Source organism: Zootoca vivipara, chromosome 5, assembly GCF_965207765.1.
Source record: "Zootoca vivipara chromosome 5, rZooViv2.hap1.1, whole genome shotgun sequence".
In the NCBI taxonomy this organism is placed as follows: domain Eukaryota; kingdom Metazoa; phylum Chordata; class Lepidosauria; order Squamata; family Lacertidae; genus Zootoca; species Zootoca vivipara.
The window spans coordinates 62,363,215-62,381,371 of record NC_142588.1 but is presented as its reverse complement, the minus strand read 5'-3'; the positions used below and the strand labels follow the sequence as shown (position 1 = coordinate 62,381,371).

General features: G+C 42.3%; 2 protein-coding genes across 3 annotated transcripts in view; one reads left to right on the top strand and one right to left on the bottom strand.

Annotated features, from left to right (window-relative positions):
* Window positions 1–11,973, top strand: part of SNED1 (sushi, nidogen and EGF like domains 1) — a 74,246-nt gene extending 62,273 nt beyond the window's left edge. The window contains exons 24-33 of the mRNA XM_035133206.3: window positions 813–925; window positions 1,954–2,232; window positions 3,214–3,358; window positions 3,497–3,579; window positions 3,671–3,772; window positions 5,879–5,995; window positions 7,421–7,508; window positions 8,072–8,155; window positions 8,262–8,292; window positions 9,616–11,973. Coding sequence (XP_034989097.3) covers window positions 813–925; window positions 1,954–2,232; window positions 3,214–3,358; window positions 3,497–3,579; window positions 3,671–3,772; window positions 5,879–5,995; window positions 7,421–7,508; window positions 8,072–8,155; window positions 8,262–8,283 — 1,033 coding nt within the window. The 3' untranslated portion in view covers window positions 8,284–8,292; window positions 9,616–11,973. The remainder of the gene's footprint in view (window positions 1–812; window positions 926–1,953; window positions 2,233–3,213; window positions 3,359–3,496; window positions 3,580–3,670; window positions 3,773–5,878; window positions 5,996–7,420; window positions 7,509–8,071; window positions 8,156–8,261; window positions 8,293–9,615) is intronic.
* MTERF4 (mitochondrial transcription termination factor 4) lies at window positions 11,900–17,371 on the bottom strand. 2 transcript variants are annotated; one of them, XM_088670796.1, is made up of 4 exons: window positions 17,224–17,371; window positions 14,900–15,410; window positions 14,046–14,230; window positions 11,900–13,088 (listed from the first exon to the last, which is right to left on the bottom strand). In XM_088670796.1, exons 1-4 carry the CDS (start codon window positions 17,338–17,340, stop codon window positions 12,735–12,737), a joined length of 1,167 nt encoding a protein of 388 aa, XP_088526922.1. In that variant the 5' UTR covers window positions 17,341–17,371; the 3' UTR covers window positions 11,900–12,734. The 2 variants fall into 2 exon arrangements, with proteins under 2 accessions (XP_088526922.1, XP_034989099.3); XM_035133208.3 differs by having other exon boundaries at window positions 17,305–17,371.
* Window positions 17,372–18,157: the final 786 nt, after the last annotated feature.

Below are 18,157 nucleotides of genomic sequence, written 5' to 3'. Positions count from 1 at the left end.
AGACTAGACTGTACTCTGGACACCTCTTGAGATCCATCTGTTCTAACAGCGGAGTCAATTGATTTTATCCTCAAAATGCTTTGCAAACAAGTCAGTGAGCTACTGTCGGTTCTGCTACTTCCTTTGGGCCCTACTGTACTTTCTGGGAAAGCTCTGCCAGATGGCATCGTGAGGATGCAGTGGAGGCAGCAATGTATAGCTTCTTTGGTGCCTTCACTGCCACTGTTGGGCTAGATGATGAGCCCTCACCAGTGTTTTCTTCCACTCGTGTTCGAGCCATCTCCCAGCTTCTTTCATTGCCCTGAGCTCCAAGGTATAACTTCAGACTCTTCAATTAGAAACAATTTGAGGCTCAGATAGGTCGGAAAGGAATTTGGAATTGACATTGGTTTCAGGTACAGTCATACCTCGGGTTACAGGTGCTTCAGGTTGTGTCTTTTCAGGTTGCATCCCACGCCGAACCCGAAAGTACCCGAACAGGTTACTTCTGGGTTTCGGCGCTCACGCATGCGCAGAAGTACTAAATCACGCTTTGCGCATGTGCAGAAGCATCAAATTGCAACCTGCGCTTGTGCAGACCTGGCGCTGCAGGTTGCGAATGCTGCGGGTTGCGAACGTGCCTCCCGAGCATCCAATGTATTTGCCTCATACATTCAACAGCTCTCTGTGTGCAGTAGATATTTGTTCACATTTCTATCTGAGTGGGTAGTTTATGCAAGTCTCTGACTCAGCAGCAGTCAAAAAGCTTGTTCTTTGTTCCCAAATCATTGCATCTGACTGAGACTTACCCAGTGTATCTAATCTTCCAACAGGGACCTTCAGCCAGGGCAGAAGTATCTTATTCACATGTGGACCTTGAGTGGCCTCAGTGCGGAAGACCATCCCACTGAGAGCTTTGCTACTGCACCCGTCTACGTGTGGACACGTGAGTTTGACGGAAAATTCCCCGACTTGCTTCTTGCCTCCCCACCGTTATTGCCTACTAACCAACTTTTTAAAAGCACTTTTCCCCCTGTGGTGAATCGTACTTGGCCTGAGCATTAGGTTCAGAGTTGGAGCTCAAAATGAGGCTGTGATGCTTAAGGGAGAGACGTCTGTAGATGTCAGGTACAAGAGTCCTATTTAACAACAAACTCCTATAAGGCTATGTACCATACTACTTTTCATTAATATATGTTCAGAATAACTGAAAAGCTCTTTTCCAGGTGTGTGTATGTCCATTTTATATTTAATGTTGCACAACTGCAACTATCAAACTTTTTTGCTAGATTTTTTAAGCGGTTTAAGGAGGTACCTGCTAATTTTGGAAACTTCCTTTTGCAAGTTACAGGTAGGTAGCCGTGCTGGTCTGAGTCGAAGCAAAAAATAAAATAAAAAAATTCCTTCAGTAGCACCTTAAAAACCAACTAAGTTTTTATTTTGGTATGAGCTTTCATGTGCGTGCACACTTCTTCAGATACACTTGAAACAGAAGAAGTGTGCATGCACACAAAAGCTCATACCAAAATAAAAACTTAGTTGGTCTTTAAGGTGCTACTGAAGGAATTTATTTATTTATTTATTTATTGCTTCCTTTTGCAAGTACAACTATCAGTCCTGTGGTAGAGGTTTTTCTTTTCTTTTCTGCAGAGCTGTTACAGGCATCCTTTGGATACTGCCTATGACAGTCCCTCCTTTGTCCCCATGTCTCTGAACAGTTTCTCTTTCTTCTCTGGGAACGCAATGCCTGTTTCCTGGCAGAATCCCAGTGGCCAAATAACAACTGAGCCACCCAGAGGCTTGCAGCAGGGTAAGAGAGTACCTTTGTTTAACCGTTTGAGAAAGCATGGTGAAAAGAGAACAGCTTGGCCTCCAAGGGCTCCCTGCCCCTTGTTTCAACTGCCCAGTGGATGAGAAGAAGAAGGGGCAATGGAAAGGAATCCCACATTGATCTTCCTCCTTCTCTCTGAACAGGACCTCTTCCTCCTAGAAACCTCACGGCGTCCAGAGTCACAGCCACCTCTGTTCAGATGGTCTGGGAACAGCCTCTGGTTGGCACAGTGGAAGGTTACATCATCAATGTCACCACCAGTCAAAGTGTGAAGAGCCGCTATGTGCCTAATGGGAAGCTGTCTTCCTACACAGTGCGTGACCTGAACCCAGGTCAAAGGTATCGCTTATCGGTGATGGCTGTTCAAAACACAGATCAAGGACAAGTCACTAGCGAGCCTGCCCACCTGTACATTACGGCCTGTAAGTCCAGCCTCCCATTCCCTATGTTCATAGCTTCCTGCAAGCCTTTTGTTTCTTTTGTAATATGGCATGATGTGGGCCCTAAGGATGTCAGCATATATATTCAACATATCATCATATCATGAGAGAGAGAGAGAGAGAGAGAGAGAGAGAGAGAGAGAGAGAGAGAGAGAGAGATCCACAGCAAAAGATAGTGTTGGCCCATAGCGATTCTCTGATGAGGAATTTTCTTAGCGAGAGCAGAGAATACCCATTTTACATGCTTCTGCCCTTGGGATATGTGAATGAGCAAGAAACAAGTAATTACAAAATTAGAAAGGTCCTCTTTAACACCCCCTTGCTTTTGCTCATTTTGAATTTAATATCCTTGCAGATATTAAGAGAGCAACTAAATTGTGGTTTTTCAACAACAAAATCAGCCAAGGGAGAGGGCTGAATCCAATTAGAATTGTGACCTTCAGAGGACTTAACCCATTCCCACAGTACTGCGCTGCCTGCTATTTTGTTGGTGTGGGGGCAGAGTCAAAAAAAACTACCACCACCACTGCACCAAAGCCTAATCATAGCTACACACCCACTGCTGTAAATATTTTTTAAGGGAGTAGGAGATCCAGCTGCAGAGGGGCCTCCAAGGCAGATCTTATTATGTGGGCAGGTTCAAGTGGAAAGAGGCAGTCCCTGGGGTACTTGAGTCCTAAGCCATTTAGGGCTTTATAGGTCAATAGGTAAAGGTAAAGGGACTCCTGACCATTAGGTCCAGTCGTGACCGACTCTGGGGTTGCGGCACTCATCTTGCTCTATTGGTTGAGGGAGCCGGCGTACAGCTTCTGGGCCATGTGGCCAGCATGACGAAGCCGCTTCTGGTGAACTAGGTCAATAGAAGTACCCTAAATTGTACCTGGAAAAGGCGTTGATGTAGTTGTATTAAAGCTGGTGTGATTCACCCAGTCCCAGTAAAACATAATCTTCTCTGGTCTGCAGTGCAAAAGGATGGCACCTCAGAAAGGCGCTGGAGCCAAACAGGGCATCCCCGTGTGCTGAGAAACCGGGTCCCCCCGGCATTCCTGCCAGAACTGCGTCTGCTTGCTGATCACAATGCCCCTGAGGAACCCTCACAAGCACCTAGGTAAAGAATGGGGCTCAGTTGCCATGCAAAATGAAACAGATTGCACATTGTGACTCATGAGGTGCTGAAATTGGAGTATGTCAGTTCAGCTGACACTGCATCACAAATGGGAATGTCCAAGTATTTTTCTTTTTAAAGGTTTACAGAGCTAGTGGATGGCAGAGGGAGGATCACCACTAAATTCAGCAACTTGCCCAGTAGATCTGTCACTGTGAGAACACGTAAGTGCCCTTCATCCTCCCTACTTGTATTCTTTGTCTCCTAACGGTGCACTAATCCTCAGGCTAAGGTATTGTTGGCTTCCATTTCTAGAACCTGAGGCTCCCATGAAAGTGGAAGAAAATGGGGAGGAATCAACCAAACAGGTCAGCCAGGCACTGCACCTATCAGAACCTGAGAACAGCAAGAGGGAAAGTAAGTTTAAAGAGATAATGAGCATCTCTGGGATAATCCAGAAGCCAAAGATGGCACAAGGACACACAAATAAAATGCACAAATAAAATATAAGTCTGCTAAAAATGAAAATACCAGTACACTTAAAAGCCTGGGATAGCATCTTTGCCTGGCACCAAAAGAATAACAGTGTTTGCAACAGGGGAATTCCACAAATGGGTTGCCATCCACCTTCCATCAAACAGGAGAAACACCTCAAGGAACAGGCACTTATTGCTTTAGGGGGGAAAGGGCTTTGCTGTGATAAAAATTAGGAAAAAAAATTAGGAACAATTCGGATAAATGTTGGAAGTGTAAAGAAAAAATAGGTAATTATATTCATTGTTGGTGGAATTGCAGTAAGGTCTTTAAATTTTTGTCAGATATCTATGAAAAATTGAAGAAAATGCTTAACGTTTGAGAAAAAGCCAGATATTTTTCTATTAAGCATAATACCTGATACCGGTAGTATCCCGAGTAACAGGAAAAATATTCTCTTGTACGCATGTGCAGCAGCCAGAATGTTGTTGGCTCAAAATTGGAAGGGGGATAAAATACCATCAATCCAGGAGTGACATATTAAGTTGGTAGAATTCATGAATTTAGCAAGATTGATGGCAGTAATCAGGAGTGTCCCAAAACAAAAATTGAAAGAGGAATGGAGATATGTGGAAGAATATTTGTGCAAAGAGGGTATAAGTATGAAATTGGTGATTTGCCTAGGCTAAGACTCACAAGAAAATATATAAAATGTTAGAAAAATATGATATGTTTTATTTTATTTATTATTTTTATTCAAAATTCAATGAGGAAGAAGCATGGCAATTGAACATAGGGAGAAAGGGAAACGATATTAAAATGATTGGAAGTTGATTTTTATTCTTTTATTTCTCTGCCAATTTTTTCTCCTGGTTCTTCCTCCCCCCCCCTTTTTTTTTCTTTTCTCATTTTCTTCTATTTCTTTTTTCTTTCTATATCTGGATGGATGTTATTATGATATGATTGGATATGTTTTGTTATAATTTGTTTTTTGTATGGATTTGATATGATTTGTTATAATTTGTTTTTTGTATGGGTGTGTTTGTTATGATTTGTTGATGTTTTAATAAGATATAAAGCTTACTTTTAAAATTTAAAAGAAAGAAAGAAAAGAAAATTGTCTCTTAGGTGACAAGTTATCTCGGGGACACTTCACAGACAGTCCTAAGCTTTAGCTGGAGCAAGGGGAGAATCTTTCCAGTAACTAAGAACTAAGGATTGCTCCTTAGGATGTGTACATTACATTGCACTTTTCACCTCTAGCAAACAGGTTTTGTATTGTTTCAAAAAACCACAAAATGACTTTTTACTTTCTCAAACACTTTTTTTGACTCCTGCTTTTTTCCAACTAGCATGTGGGCAAACTAGTCATATACAAGGTTGTTCTCTGGCTTGGTGGACTAACTCATGATCCCAGCTTGGGCACTTGCATGGTTGGCTACAGTAAATGATTGCAGTTGACAATTCCCACCCTCACCTAAAGATTTGACATAATAATGAACCATCAGAGGAGTTTCCCAGCCGCTGCAAGATCCCATGGCTCACTCCTGTACACAGGACAGACATACTTGCAAGTAACTGTGAAGAAAGCTAAACAGCTTGCCTTTGATTCACCTACTCTTAAATCTGAATGCTAGCTCCCATTTTCCTTTCTAACATCTCTGCCTGTTGCTTGGAAGTACTTTTGATGCATGCTTTAACTGTTGAGTGCAAATTCCAGAATATCTTCCTTTATGCAGCCATATAAATTTTCCCTTGGCTTTTTTGCTGGCCCATGTAGGACCAGCATGGATAGCTGGCTCGGGTGAATATCTGATGTTTCCTACCTTTATGGTCTTGATTTATGGGCTACTAATAAAATGAGGCTGCATTTTAAGCTGCATTTTAATTGTTTGTTTGTTTGTTGTTTTTCTATTACATTTTATTGTAATTTATATTTGGTGTTAGCCGCCCTGAGCCCGGCCCGGGGAGGGCAGGGTATCAATAAATTATTATTATTATTATTATTATTATTATTATTATTATTATTATTATCCCTTTCATCACCAGGTGGCAAACAGAACTGTTCCATAAACGTCTGTCAAAACGGGGGGACCTGTGTTGCTGGCCCAGAGTCTTACCACTGCGATTGTAATCCTGGATTCAAGGGCAGACAATGTGAACTAGGTGAGTTAAGAATAACGCAGGCTTCTCTGGACTCTCCTAACAGTATGATACCATGGGTGCTTCCAGATGTGGACAATTTTTAATTGTTATTCAGTTTAGACAATCTTGACCTCCCTCCTAAAGGAGCCCAGGGCATCAGACGGTGAAGTGGTAAAACAAGTGATAAAATATTACAATTAAAAATAAAAAAGTTACATTTTTAAAAACAACTAAAACCATGTGAACATTAGTAGCACCCAGTTGTTCCTGCTCTACTTAAGCTGCAAGTAGAAGAGCAACTCCGATTCCAGACTTTACACACTGCAGCCAAGTGGGCAACTGCCCTTTTCCCAGGGTGTATGCGATACAAAGGCACTGTGGGTTGGTGGTTCCTGTATCTGGGAGACCGGCCAGTTGCCTATTCTGGATGGAGTTCCCTCAGAAAGAAGAGTTTTGGAGTGCTTCTGGGTCCATCTTTGTCTGGACGCTCTGGTTGCCTCAGTGGCTAGGCCACCAACTTGGATGGCTTTAAAAGAGAACTAGACAAATTCATGGAGGAGAGGGCTATCCGTGGCTTCTAGGCAGGAGTGTCAGCTTGGCCCCCCTACCGTGGGTGCCCAAGGCCATGGATGCCATGCAGCATGAATGGCCCTGGCACCAAAATTTTCGGGTGCACAGCCCCTTCATGGGGAATTTTGTGGGTGCTCGGGCACCCAGGGAGTTGGCACCTATGCTACTAGGCATGATGGCTATGCTGTACCTCCACAGCTGGAGGTAGCAATGCTTCTGACTACCAGTTGCTGGAAACCACTGGATTGGAGAGTACTCTTATGCTCTTATGCTTTCTAGTTGGCTATTCTCATGCTCTTTATGTTGACGAGGACAGACCACTGCCAGCAGATAACTTCAGTGCTCAAAAGGCTGGGCTGGCTTTCCATAGGGTACTGGGAACAGGTTCGAGGTTCTTTATTCATTACAAGGCCCTTAGCAACTTGAGTGTAGGGTAACTCAGGGACTGCCTGATCCTTTAGATTCCTGCTTGATTACTGAGGTCTTTGAAGGGGTCGCTGTTAGTGGTCCCCTGTGGCTCAGATGCATAGCTTGTCTCTACAAGGAGCCATGTGTTCAGGATGGAGGGTCCAGTTTTATGGAGCTCCCTTCCAGTTTAGCTGAGAGAGGCCTCTTCCCTGTTGAAGTTCTGGTGCTTACTGAAGACATCAAGATTTCTTTGGTTATGGGAATATAGTGCTCTCTCCTTCCAAACTGTTGGTTTAATGGGTCTGCTTATCTCCCTTCACTCACCAGCACTTGGGGCAGGAATGTATTTAGAAGGCATTAGTTCTAAGTCTTTGAATAATAGGAACATTGAACAATGCTTAGAAATTGGACTTGACATCTCTGTGCTTATTATAGTCCTTCCCTAACCATGCCAATTTCTCTCTTCAGCCTGCAAGAAGGTGCCTCAGTCTTGTACCCGGCTTTACTCCGAAACCAAATCTTTTCCAGTCTGGGAAGGAGGTGTCTGTCATTATCTGTAAGTACTGTCTCACAGAACAGAACATTAATTCAGAGATCAAATTAGCTCTGTCCCATTTTGATAGATAGGGGCTTGTACAATCCATTTTTGTTGTCCTGCTATTAATCCACAGGAATATAATTTAAAATACATGAGCATCTGAAAATACAAAGAATTTTGTGAATTAAATATTCCCTGTTCTATCAAAGAAATGATTGCTAGGATCCTAGAGGAGGCAGGAATAAAGGCAGACAGTAAACCAACTGAAGTTTGTAGTACAGACATACACAAATGGTTGCAGAATGTGATTGCTGTAAAGTTTCTAAGATGTGATAGATCATGAATGATGCAAATAGTGAGCAACTCAGGGAATGGTGAGGAACTCATAATTTGGCTGCCAGTGGTTTCGGAGGGGCAGGCACTTGGGGGAAGATAAGGTGTTGGAGGTTTCTGTAGGAATGTTGGTTGAAATTAGGGAGGTCCAAGCTATGTGCGAGGTTCACAACCAACACACTATTCAATTGTGGCCAAGTGGACTTTTCATCATTCCTACTCTTAACTTGCGTTTGCTGTTGTGGTAGATACAAGAGGATCTACAAAGTGCACCAGGATGTCTGCTACAAGGAGAGCTGTGAGAGCACTGTTTCAAATAAGGCACACAGCAGGTAAAGGAATGTTGGTGGCTTTGTGAGAAGTCATAGCTGTGGGGGAAACCCTTGGAATGTCATATGTTTGAATGTTTTAATAATTAAACGTTCTCGTTTGTTTCAGAAAACAAAGTAACAGACACTGAAGCCATATAGTAAGTATCCTTGCAGGACAAGTGGTACCTCAGGTTACAGAATCTTCAGGTTAGACTCCGCTAACCCAGAAGTAGTACCTCAGCTTAATAACTTTGCTTCAGGATGAGAACAGAAATCGTGCGGTGGCGGGAGGCCCCATTAGTTAAAGTGGTACCTCAGGTGAAGAACAGTTTCAGGTTAATAATGGACCTCCAGAACGAATTAAGTTCTTAACCTGAGGTACCACTGTATAGGGAATGAGGGCTCCATAAAGCTCTGTGCTGGATAAACCACAGAACAGGCTTGAGGAGTCTGTGGCTCTTCAGTAGTTGGCTGAAACTTCATCCCCGAGGATTGACCTTGCTGGCTGGAGCTGATGGGAACTGAAGTCTTAACAATAGCTGAGGACCATAGCTTCGCCAGCCCTGCTAGAGTTAGGGGTCTTGTAAGGAACAAGTTATCTAGAAGCTCTCTGGGTGGGGCATATCCTTTATCCTGCTACTTGTAGCAAATTCCTTTTGAAAAGTTCCCACAGCTGAGGATATTGTGGGTGTTCTCTAACTGCATCATAATGGTGAACAAATAGTTTATTTATTTAGATGGAGAGGCTGAGCAGGGCTGAGCAACTGGATCTTGCTCCATCTATGGTGGGGCAGCCTTTTTGCTGGCAGAAAACTTCAAAAATTGATGGGTAGGTAGCTTGCTACTAAAGGAAAAGTGGCAGTGATTATTGACTACCACAGGAGATTTCATGAAAGGTATAAGTGAGACAAAGAAAACAGCACCCTGATCTTTTATTCCAAGCTGATGCTGGGCGTCTCTAGTACCAGAAGGCTCAGACATGGCAAAGTGACAATCTCAGAAAATTTCAGAGAACATTTCGAGAGTATTTATACATATCTGACACTTAAGTCGGACCTTTCTACATTACAAAGATAATTGCCAACCAGTTTTCTGCTTACTTCCCTACACATGCTGAGGAATGAAATGCCATTCTTTGATTCTGCTCATTGAAAGCAATATTTCTTTCAAAGCTCTTTCAGTGAGACAGTATGACTCTCTGCCCTCCATAAAAAATTCATTAATGGATCCCAAAGCTATACCAACAGAATTCCTCACCAGTAATTCTCCTTGCTGTGGGAATATCAAGTGGAACTTTGACATTTTACTAAAGAGTTCAGTGTAAATATAAATAAGGAGTAAATCTGCTTGTTAACTTTTTAACACAAGTAAAATTAACTTTTCAGCAGCTAATGGAGAAAGAAAAGAATCTTTGTACCTGTGTTTTATGCATGCACATATCATCTAAATGCTAGCTGTCGTGTTTTATTTTTCCTTTGTAGGTTCCAGAACACTCAACATTTCTTCTAACTGGATTGGAAAAAAGGAGAGACCCTCCAGCAAGATCTATGGGCTTTTCCTCCTTTGCCTTGTTCAGCAGGTGTTCACCAAATAGCCATATCCCTCTCTCTTTGGCAGGATTATAAGGGTCCGCTTACCTTTCTTCATAGCACCTGAATTTATACATGATGAGTGACATGTTAGAAAAGTCTCTCTCAGGATTGAAGTCTATTATGGGCCACTTGCCACAAGGGCAGAGCCTAAACTTTCACCAGTGATGGAGATACTGGTTATATAATCTGTGGCCACTGGACTACCTTAGAAGAAAAACAAGCCCTGAAACAAATGTTATGGATTATAACCAAAAGGAGAACCTCCCTGGCATAAAATTTGATGTTCAAAGCTAATCACAAGTCTAAAATACTCCCATTTGCAAACAGTGTGTCTTTAAAAAAAAACACTAGGTTCTTTTCCTTTGTTTTTCCCTTTGCAAGATTAGTTAATGAAAAGCAACAAATCTGACAGCCAGCTACTGCTGTGCCTTTTTATTGCTAACAAATTACTAGCATTTCAAAAGTTATTCTAGTGCAGGGGGGAAAGGGCTGCAGAAGCTAGAAGTCTATATCCATTTTCAACAACAGATCAAACAGGCTTTTAGTTATTCAGCCTGTGGACATGCTGTTCCATAACATGATTAGAAAATGCCATGCCTTAATAATTAAAAAAGTTAAAAACCCTTTTAACCACTCTATGAAGGGTAAATGGATTGCTTTCCTGTTTAAGACAGGATTGTGATGCCAGTGGAAGAAAAATGGCAAAGCATTTCTTCCTTCTTCCCAGATGTTCATTTGCTACAGCTCCCAAGAATGGCCAGCTAACTCAAGGAGCCTTAATATTTCCTAGATTTGCGAGTTTGTATGACTAAATATAAAATTGTTTAATATGCATACACTGTATATTTTATAAATTAATACAGCCAGAGGTTCAGTTACAGTTTACCTATTATTATTCCCGTAAGTGCTGGTAGCTTTCTAGCAGCCCATTTGGCTATTGCAAAAAAGAAGAAGAAGCCTTGTTCCCTAGAAAGCTAATCCTGGCAGCCTTTAAGAGTTGTAAATATAGTTTCTTCAGCAAAGGATAGCACTAACCATTCCCAGCAGGAAAGGGCCCTTCCCACAGAAATCACAAAAGGGTAGCCTCTAGGAAAAGGGCTCACTGGAACCAATAAACATTTAGGTTTATTCCAATTATTTACATAGGTTTTGCAGCAGTATTAGCTAAAGGATCTCCCTCCCCACAGAAATTGCATTTTTCACTACAAACCTTCTAAAAAGCCATGGGCTGTAAGAGAAAATCATATAATTATGACTAATTCAAGATCTCCAAACTCTCTCCATTGCAAATTGCAGCATTTTAGTTGAATGTTCTGTAATTTGCACTGTTTAATGAAAAGAAATAGAAATCTGGATTACTCATTCAGGGAAAGCTTCTTCAAGAGCAGTAGAAGAAAAGGAGAACTTTTAAGAAGGCCCAGCTTGTATAGATTGGCAGGAGTAGGCATGACACCAAAGGACCACAGACTGCATTGACGGAGTAGTGTTAAAACTACGTTTTAAGCTTTTGTAGCATTTTAAGCACTGATTTGTCTGAGCAGCCAATCATGTACTTCCACAATGAACCTAGGCATTGGGAAAATATGCATTTTCATGTTTCATTAGCAAGTAGAAAATTTATCATGCCCTCTGTTTCTGATGTTCAGGTTGTGAGCAGCTTATGTAGCCAAAACAGCACCAGGCTTTGGGGGGACTTCATGGTTTGCAAAAGGACAAAAATAAAATCATTGGGGGGGGGGGGCTAAAAGTGGACAGAATCCCAAAACAGCCATGAGGCCACACAATGCTGATGGGAGGGGAGAAATGGAATGAAGAGGTGGAATACTGAACAGAAGCACTCCATGTTCCACAATGTTTTGTTTCCAGTCTTACTTACAAGCACTTAAATTCCAACTACTTCAGTTTAATTGGCTTGAGGGCACATGAAGGCAATCTCACTGATAAAAATATAGCTTCCAAGGTGCAAAAAAGGGGGGTGGGGGAGGAAAGGGGTAGTGATAAATAGCACATTTTTCCAGGCCCAGTAAATTGACAAAGATAGTGAGGTCTTCAGAGCTAGTTTCTTGTCTGTCGCACAGCAACACTGGTCCCCCCCCCCTGGGCAGTCTAAAGTAGAACAGTCTGTATCAAGTCAGTATTTTATAGCCAGATTGAGGCATATATAATGCAGCAATAAACTAAAAAAGATTTTATTCTGTCAAAGTTATTTTGTTTTGCATTTTAGATTAAAATACAATTTATTTAAAAGCTAGTCTGCTTTCTTTAAGAATACGTGATGCCAGTTGGCTACCAAAATCTCGTTCCTTTACCAACAATTTTAGCAGTTGTCAGCCACCAACTACCAGCAAAACCTGTTTGCTATCCTGAGCATGAAAGTTCTGCTTACAAACTGCACCTAGGCCCACATTTCTTCTCCCATAAATCGTTATCTAAGTTTTACTTCACAGAACCCACAACACCTCCTTCTCTGTTCTGAAAACAACATCTGACTTTTTACTTCACAACCTGCATTTCATCTTCCTTGACAATCCATCCCTAGCATTGCCTATTTCAAGTCCCTCAGAGAAAACAGAATTGTTGCCATTCTTAAAATGAAGTGCATTCTTATCATCTAGAGTAGAGGTGGGTAACCAGTTGCTCTTCACATGTTCTTGGATTTCCATAATCCATGACCTTGTTGGCTGGGGAGTTGGGAGTCAATAACAGATGGAGAGACCCTGATGTAGAGGAATTCCTCAGTCCATCTTGAGAACTCCCACCTCAAGTTTACCCCACGATTCTCAAAATGTGTGGTGGTTCTAAAGGAACAAGCCAGAGTAATGACAGATCACAAACATTTTTGGGTTCCATTGCTTTTACACAGCTGCTGAGTAGACTTTACCCTTATTGACCACCACCTCTCATTTTTACACAACTGATGCATTTTCATTCCCCAGTGTTCAAGCCAATTCTAGACTTAAAACAGATTATACCAGTACCAAACTTCAGAGATTTTTAATTTTATGTACTTAGTCTGAATCAGACCCTTCGCCATCATTCTCTGAATCTGAGAGATCGTTTTTCTCTGCAGCTTCCTCCTCTTTCCGCCTCTGTTCTTCTTCACGGGCCAGCAATTTCTTAAATATATTATACTCTTCCAATGAGGAACAGGCAAATTTTTCTATAAAGTCACTTTCAGCAGCTCTAATTATGCTTTTCAGTTTGGGGTTGACAACCTGGGTCTGTCCTTTCTTGTCAGGAGTTTGATAGAGTCCCAATCGCTCCAAGAAAATTACCCGGTTTTTAATCTCAGCCAGTGATGCTTGGAAGAAACCAGAATTCACTATTTCTCTGTGTTTAATCCCCATCCTGAAATAAGCAAACTGAGAAAAAGAATATGCAGCCTATGAAAAAGGAATCAAACCATGAATAAGCTATTATCAATATTCGATGCTAGACTGTGAACCAAGGGCTGGAAAGGGTTTATTATTTGGCTAAACGTGTTTTGGGATCTTTACCTTTGCTTCTCTACTGTGCCTCTTTTCCTGCCTTTATAGTCAAATCAAGGAGGTAACTAGTTCACATAACACCAGTGCCATTGGATTTCATAATGTTTCCCTTAAAACTGGAAAAACATCTGAAGTCCTTAAGAAAAATTGTAGCAACAACGGTTGAGACAAGAGTAGCCATCCAGAGAAATTCCATGCAAAACTAAGAGTGAGATACATCATAGCATGAATGGGTGTGTGTCTGCAAAATGGTTTCTTATCTTCTCCCCCCTGCAGCCCAGCAACCCCTCCCAGATCTTCTTGAGGGGGTTGAATAGATCTCAGGGTGCATGGGAGCTGCAGGAGGAGGGGAAAACCTGAAATGTCATTACACAAGCAGGCTTATGTTGTGCAAGGAAAGGACTGTCACTTGATGTGGCCCAAAGTTATGAAGTCACAGCCTTTACTGCAATAAATTCAAAAGCATGTCTATTACATAGCAGAGGGAACTCAAATGTTACATTTCTCAGGGCCCACATGAGAGATTCTAGGAACAAATCAATGGCATAAGAGGCACAAAAGCAAAGTTTATTCTAGCTTCTATTATTTATATCAGTATTTGGAAGAGGAGAAAGAAAAGATCATATTTTTAAAGCACGTTCTAAAAAATGAGTTATATGGAAACTCCCTGCTAAAGCATATCTTTGGTCTTTGCAAGATCTGTGAGTGGGATCTACTGCGACTGGACGCCTACCAGCTAATCCACTCTGGGAATGTGCACTGACACTATATATTTGATATATAGAAACTGTCTATTATTAATTTCTGAAAATATAATGCAGCATACATTACCTGGAATTTGTATTCCACATCACCTAGCTCCTCCATCAAAATATTTGGGCATGTTTGCAGAATTTTTGATATCTGCTGCACAGAGAAAAGGCATTTTTCTTTGAGGAGATTCTCTAGGACCTCAATTCTCTTTTGTGGCAAGGTAAAAATTCTTGGAAAATGAACTGCCATATGGTTAAGGCCCACTGTTAAAATAAGAGGAAAAAGACATAAACAATCATACCCTTGGGCTTACTTTTTTTTTTTTTGCTCCTCAGTACTCCTTGTGTACCTGCTATACATACAGCAACCCAGTCCTTCAGGCTAAAAATGTTTCCTGGGTATATGCCTGGCTCATTATTTATTGTGCAGAACTGCACAATGCAGGAATAAAGGAAACACTGAGGAGCAAATGAAAAAGGAAATGAAACAAGGATCAATGATACAGGAAGAATTCTTTAGAAGGAAAAATACAACATTTTCATATAAAACAAATTTGGAGGGCTAGAAGCAAGCTTGAAAGGAAAAATTATGCTTTTACATCCTTTCCTAACAAGTTTTATCAGGCAAACACTTTAAAAATCTGCAATTCAGAGTTTCAAACTTATCTAAATATGTGATGTGTAAAGTGATCGATGAACATATATTTCTATCAACGTAATGGAGCTATGGTTCCTATCACTGCATGCGCAACGTAATTTGCACCCTTTCCTAGAGATCAGATTTTCTGTCATTTATTCCATATAATGCCCACCAGAAGAGTTAAAGATAATGCTCACAGGCTCCAAAACTGGGTTACAAAAATCCAGTATAGCCCACAGCACACAATTCAGTACAGATGTTCAATTGATTGCATAGCACAGAGAAAGCATTACCTTCCTTGAACGCCAGCCTCCTCAGCAGATCTGCACGGTCCTTTATATGCTTTGATGACATTCCCAGCAACTCAGGGCTCTTCTGTAAGACATTTAGTGTGGCGTCTGTGCTTAAACCCAGAAGGAGGAGCTCTGAAACTACAGCCAACCTGAGCTGAGGAGGTGCATACGGCTGCAAGCTGAACAAGTGTGTTATCTGAGCAGGGCTTAGCCCCATGTCCAAGAATGGATCTGCCACCTTCCCCAGCTTCAGGAGATCTGAATCAGCTGGTCTCCCTGGCTCTACTTGGGAAGTAGCAAGAGTCTCTAGAAGCTTCTGAGAGGCTTCATTGGTGTCTGTTTTACAGCTTCCATGGGACACATTTGCTTCGCTTTGTCCAGAAGAACTGGTGCCAGTCAATCTGCAGCCCAGGTGTTGAAGAGAGCATAGAAAGGCAAGTGGTGATGCCTTCAGATAAGACAATTGGATAGAGCGACAGGCAAAGGGGACAAATTTGTGCTTCTGCAAGACCTAAAGGAACAGAAAACAAATTCTAGTTTATTATAATGTATTGTGTTGTTCAGGAAACTTTAGGCACCAGAACTAGGGGACCAAAACATCCTTGCAAAAATGAAACCACACAGTCATTCTAATAAGTTTTTCAAGCCATAAGACTAGTAGTATGAGTCTATGGTGGTCAGTTATTCTGTCAGTATTTGCATTACAGTGATGCCGACAAGCACCATGAAGATAAATAATATTTATTTATTTATAATCATAAAAGGGGTCATGGATTACTATGTACAAAACTCAATCCGGTCTGGTATAAGTAACAAATACAATGAATCTTACACTGCTGATCCATCTCAGATCCTTTGCTAGCCAACACTTGCAAAGCATCAGTTTCAAAGCAGCTCTCACCATCCCGTAAAGTAGTATGCTCTCAAAATCACAATTTTAATCCATTTACAATGGTAGCTGAACTTGGTTTTAAAAGGTAGTTTCCAACACCTCCAATTCATGCTTACAGACTGGCAATTCTAAACTATATTAACTATTGTTAAATACATGGCCATTTTTTCCCAAATTAAGAAAATACTATGGACATGCATACCTGGGAGTAACTCGTATTTTACTTGGTGGAACTTACTTCTGACCAAGTAAGTTTAGGATAGCCATTCACATACAAAACACTAAGCATACCTTAGGAGGGTATAACAGTGAAAAGGGATCTATTACTTATCCACTTCAAAGCTTGTACACAACCAGAACACACAACCAGAAAAGGGAAGGCAGAATCTTCTCTCTTGCTGCCATCCTACCCCCACAGGCAACATGGGGATACCAATACTAACTTACTATACAGCCTTGTTGCAATGATTCAGTGCAAGTGTGGTTATTTACTTCAGGGGTGGGAAACCACTGTTCCCCCAGACGTTAAAAGGTAAAGGTAAAGGGACCCCTGACCATTAGGTCCAGTCGTGATTGATTCTGGGGTTGCGCGCTCATCTCGCATTATTGGCCGAGGGAGCCGGCGTATAGCTTCCAGGTCATATGGCCAGCATGACAAAGCCACTTCTGGCAAACCAGAGCAGCACATGGAAACGTCGATTACCTTCCCGCTGTAGCGGTTCCTATTTATCTACTTGCATTTTGATGTGCTTTCGAACTGCTAGGTTGGCAGGAGCTGGGACCAAGCAACGGGAGCTCACCCCGTCACAGGGATTCGAACCGCCGACCTTCTGATCAGCAAGCCCTAGGCTCAGTGGTTTACTGGACTACAATTCCTATCATATTTGCTGCATATTTTGGGATCTCTGCTGGGGTTCTCTTACCAAAGAGTACTTGCCCCAAACCTGGATCTTTGCATCCAATAAATTCTTTTTTATATACTTTCCCCCTCTCTTGTACTTGCCCACCGACATTTAGCTGTTCTTATATGAGCGCCTCAACCCCAGTCGGACACAACTGCACCTGATGGTCAGGGGCCCCTTTACCTTTATTTTATCTGTAAGCCACCTTGAGTCTCTGTCGGGGGGAAGGCGGTATACAATAAGCAAATGTATAATAAATAAAATAATTCTAAAGAGGCGGCCGGAAAGAGAAGTGGGCGAAGCGCGACGGACTCTAATGAGAGCCGTGCCAGAAAAGCCTCTGCAAGGGCAGGAACGAGCGAGGCTGCAGGCACAAGAACACGCGTGTCTCTCGTGTGTCGGTCTGCTCAACACGCAGAGATAGTGCTTGGGCTCCACCGTCCAGGCCGCCTCCCACCGTGAAGCTGGGAGTCTCTCGCACACCCGCCGCGGGGCGGCGAAGGAGCTTGTGCTGGTGGGCCTGGGTTTACCGTGACGGTGCCTCGCCTCTGGGCCAGAGCTCCACCGGCCCAGCCATGGCGGAGCGAGCCCTGCCACGAAGACTCCCCTACCTGCGAGCAGAAGCGCCCCAGCTGCGCGCCCCTCATCTTGCGAAGTTTCCTGTCCGGCGCGAGGCTCTCCGAGGAGGAAAGTGTTCGGGCAAACGCCTCCCCCTCGGAAACGGAAGCTGAAGAGAGCGTTCCGCCGGGCGGTTCCCGTGCAGGAGGAAGCTAGCTGCGTTGAGGCCGATCGATGCGAAGGGCAATTTAGCTTAGGAAGTAGTCTGCTATTCTCCCGTAAAGAGTCGCTTCAGGTGACATTTTAAAAGCCATACCCTTAAGATTTGAGTGCTCGGGGTGGGGAACCTGTAATGGGCACACCTGTCGCACTCAAAATAATGCACGTCCAGGAGATGAGATTTGATCCCGGCCCTTGTTTACCAAAACAATGTTCGCTTGGAGGCAAACGGGGGATTATTCACACCACACTTTGAAGATATATATACAGTGCCGGATTTACATACAAGCTAAACAAGCTATAGCTTGGGGCCCCCAAAAAAATTAAAAGGAAAAAAAACCTGGATGTACATTTCCAAAATGTAAGATAAAAAACAAACAAAATAAAACCTACATACAGCAAGTGTTTGGTGTTGTGTAGGAGCCTATGATGTAAGTAAAGTAAGCCCCGCATACTAGCCTGCTCCCTAAAATATCACTGGTTTCCTCATTTCTATATATTGTATAGGGTGCCTACATTCTGCATGGACTGGTTGCATGGCAACATGTGCAAATGACTTTAGATCCCTATTAGGTTCATAAATTACCACATAGCATATATTCAACACGCACAAAAACAGCCACAATTTGTTGTTGACAAAGGACAACTGGACATATAAAGGGCCCCGTTACCTTCAGTAGCTTAGGT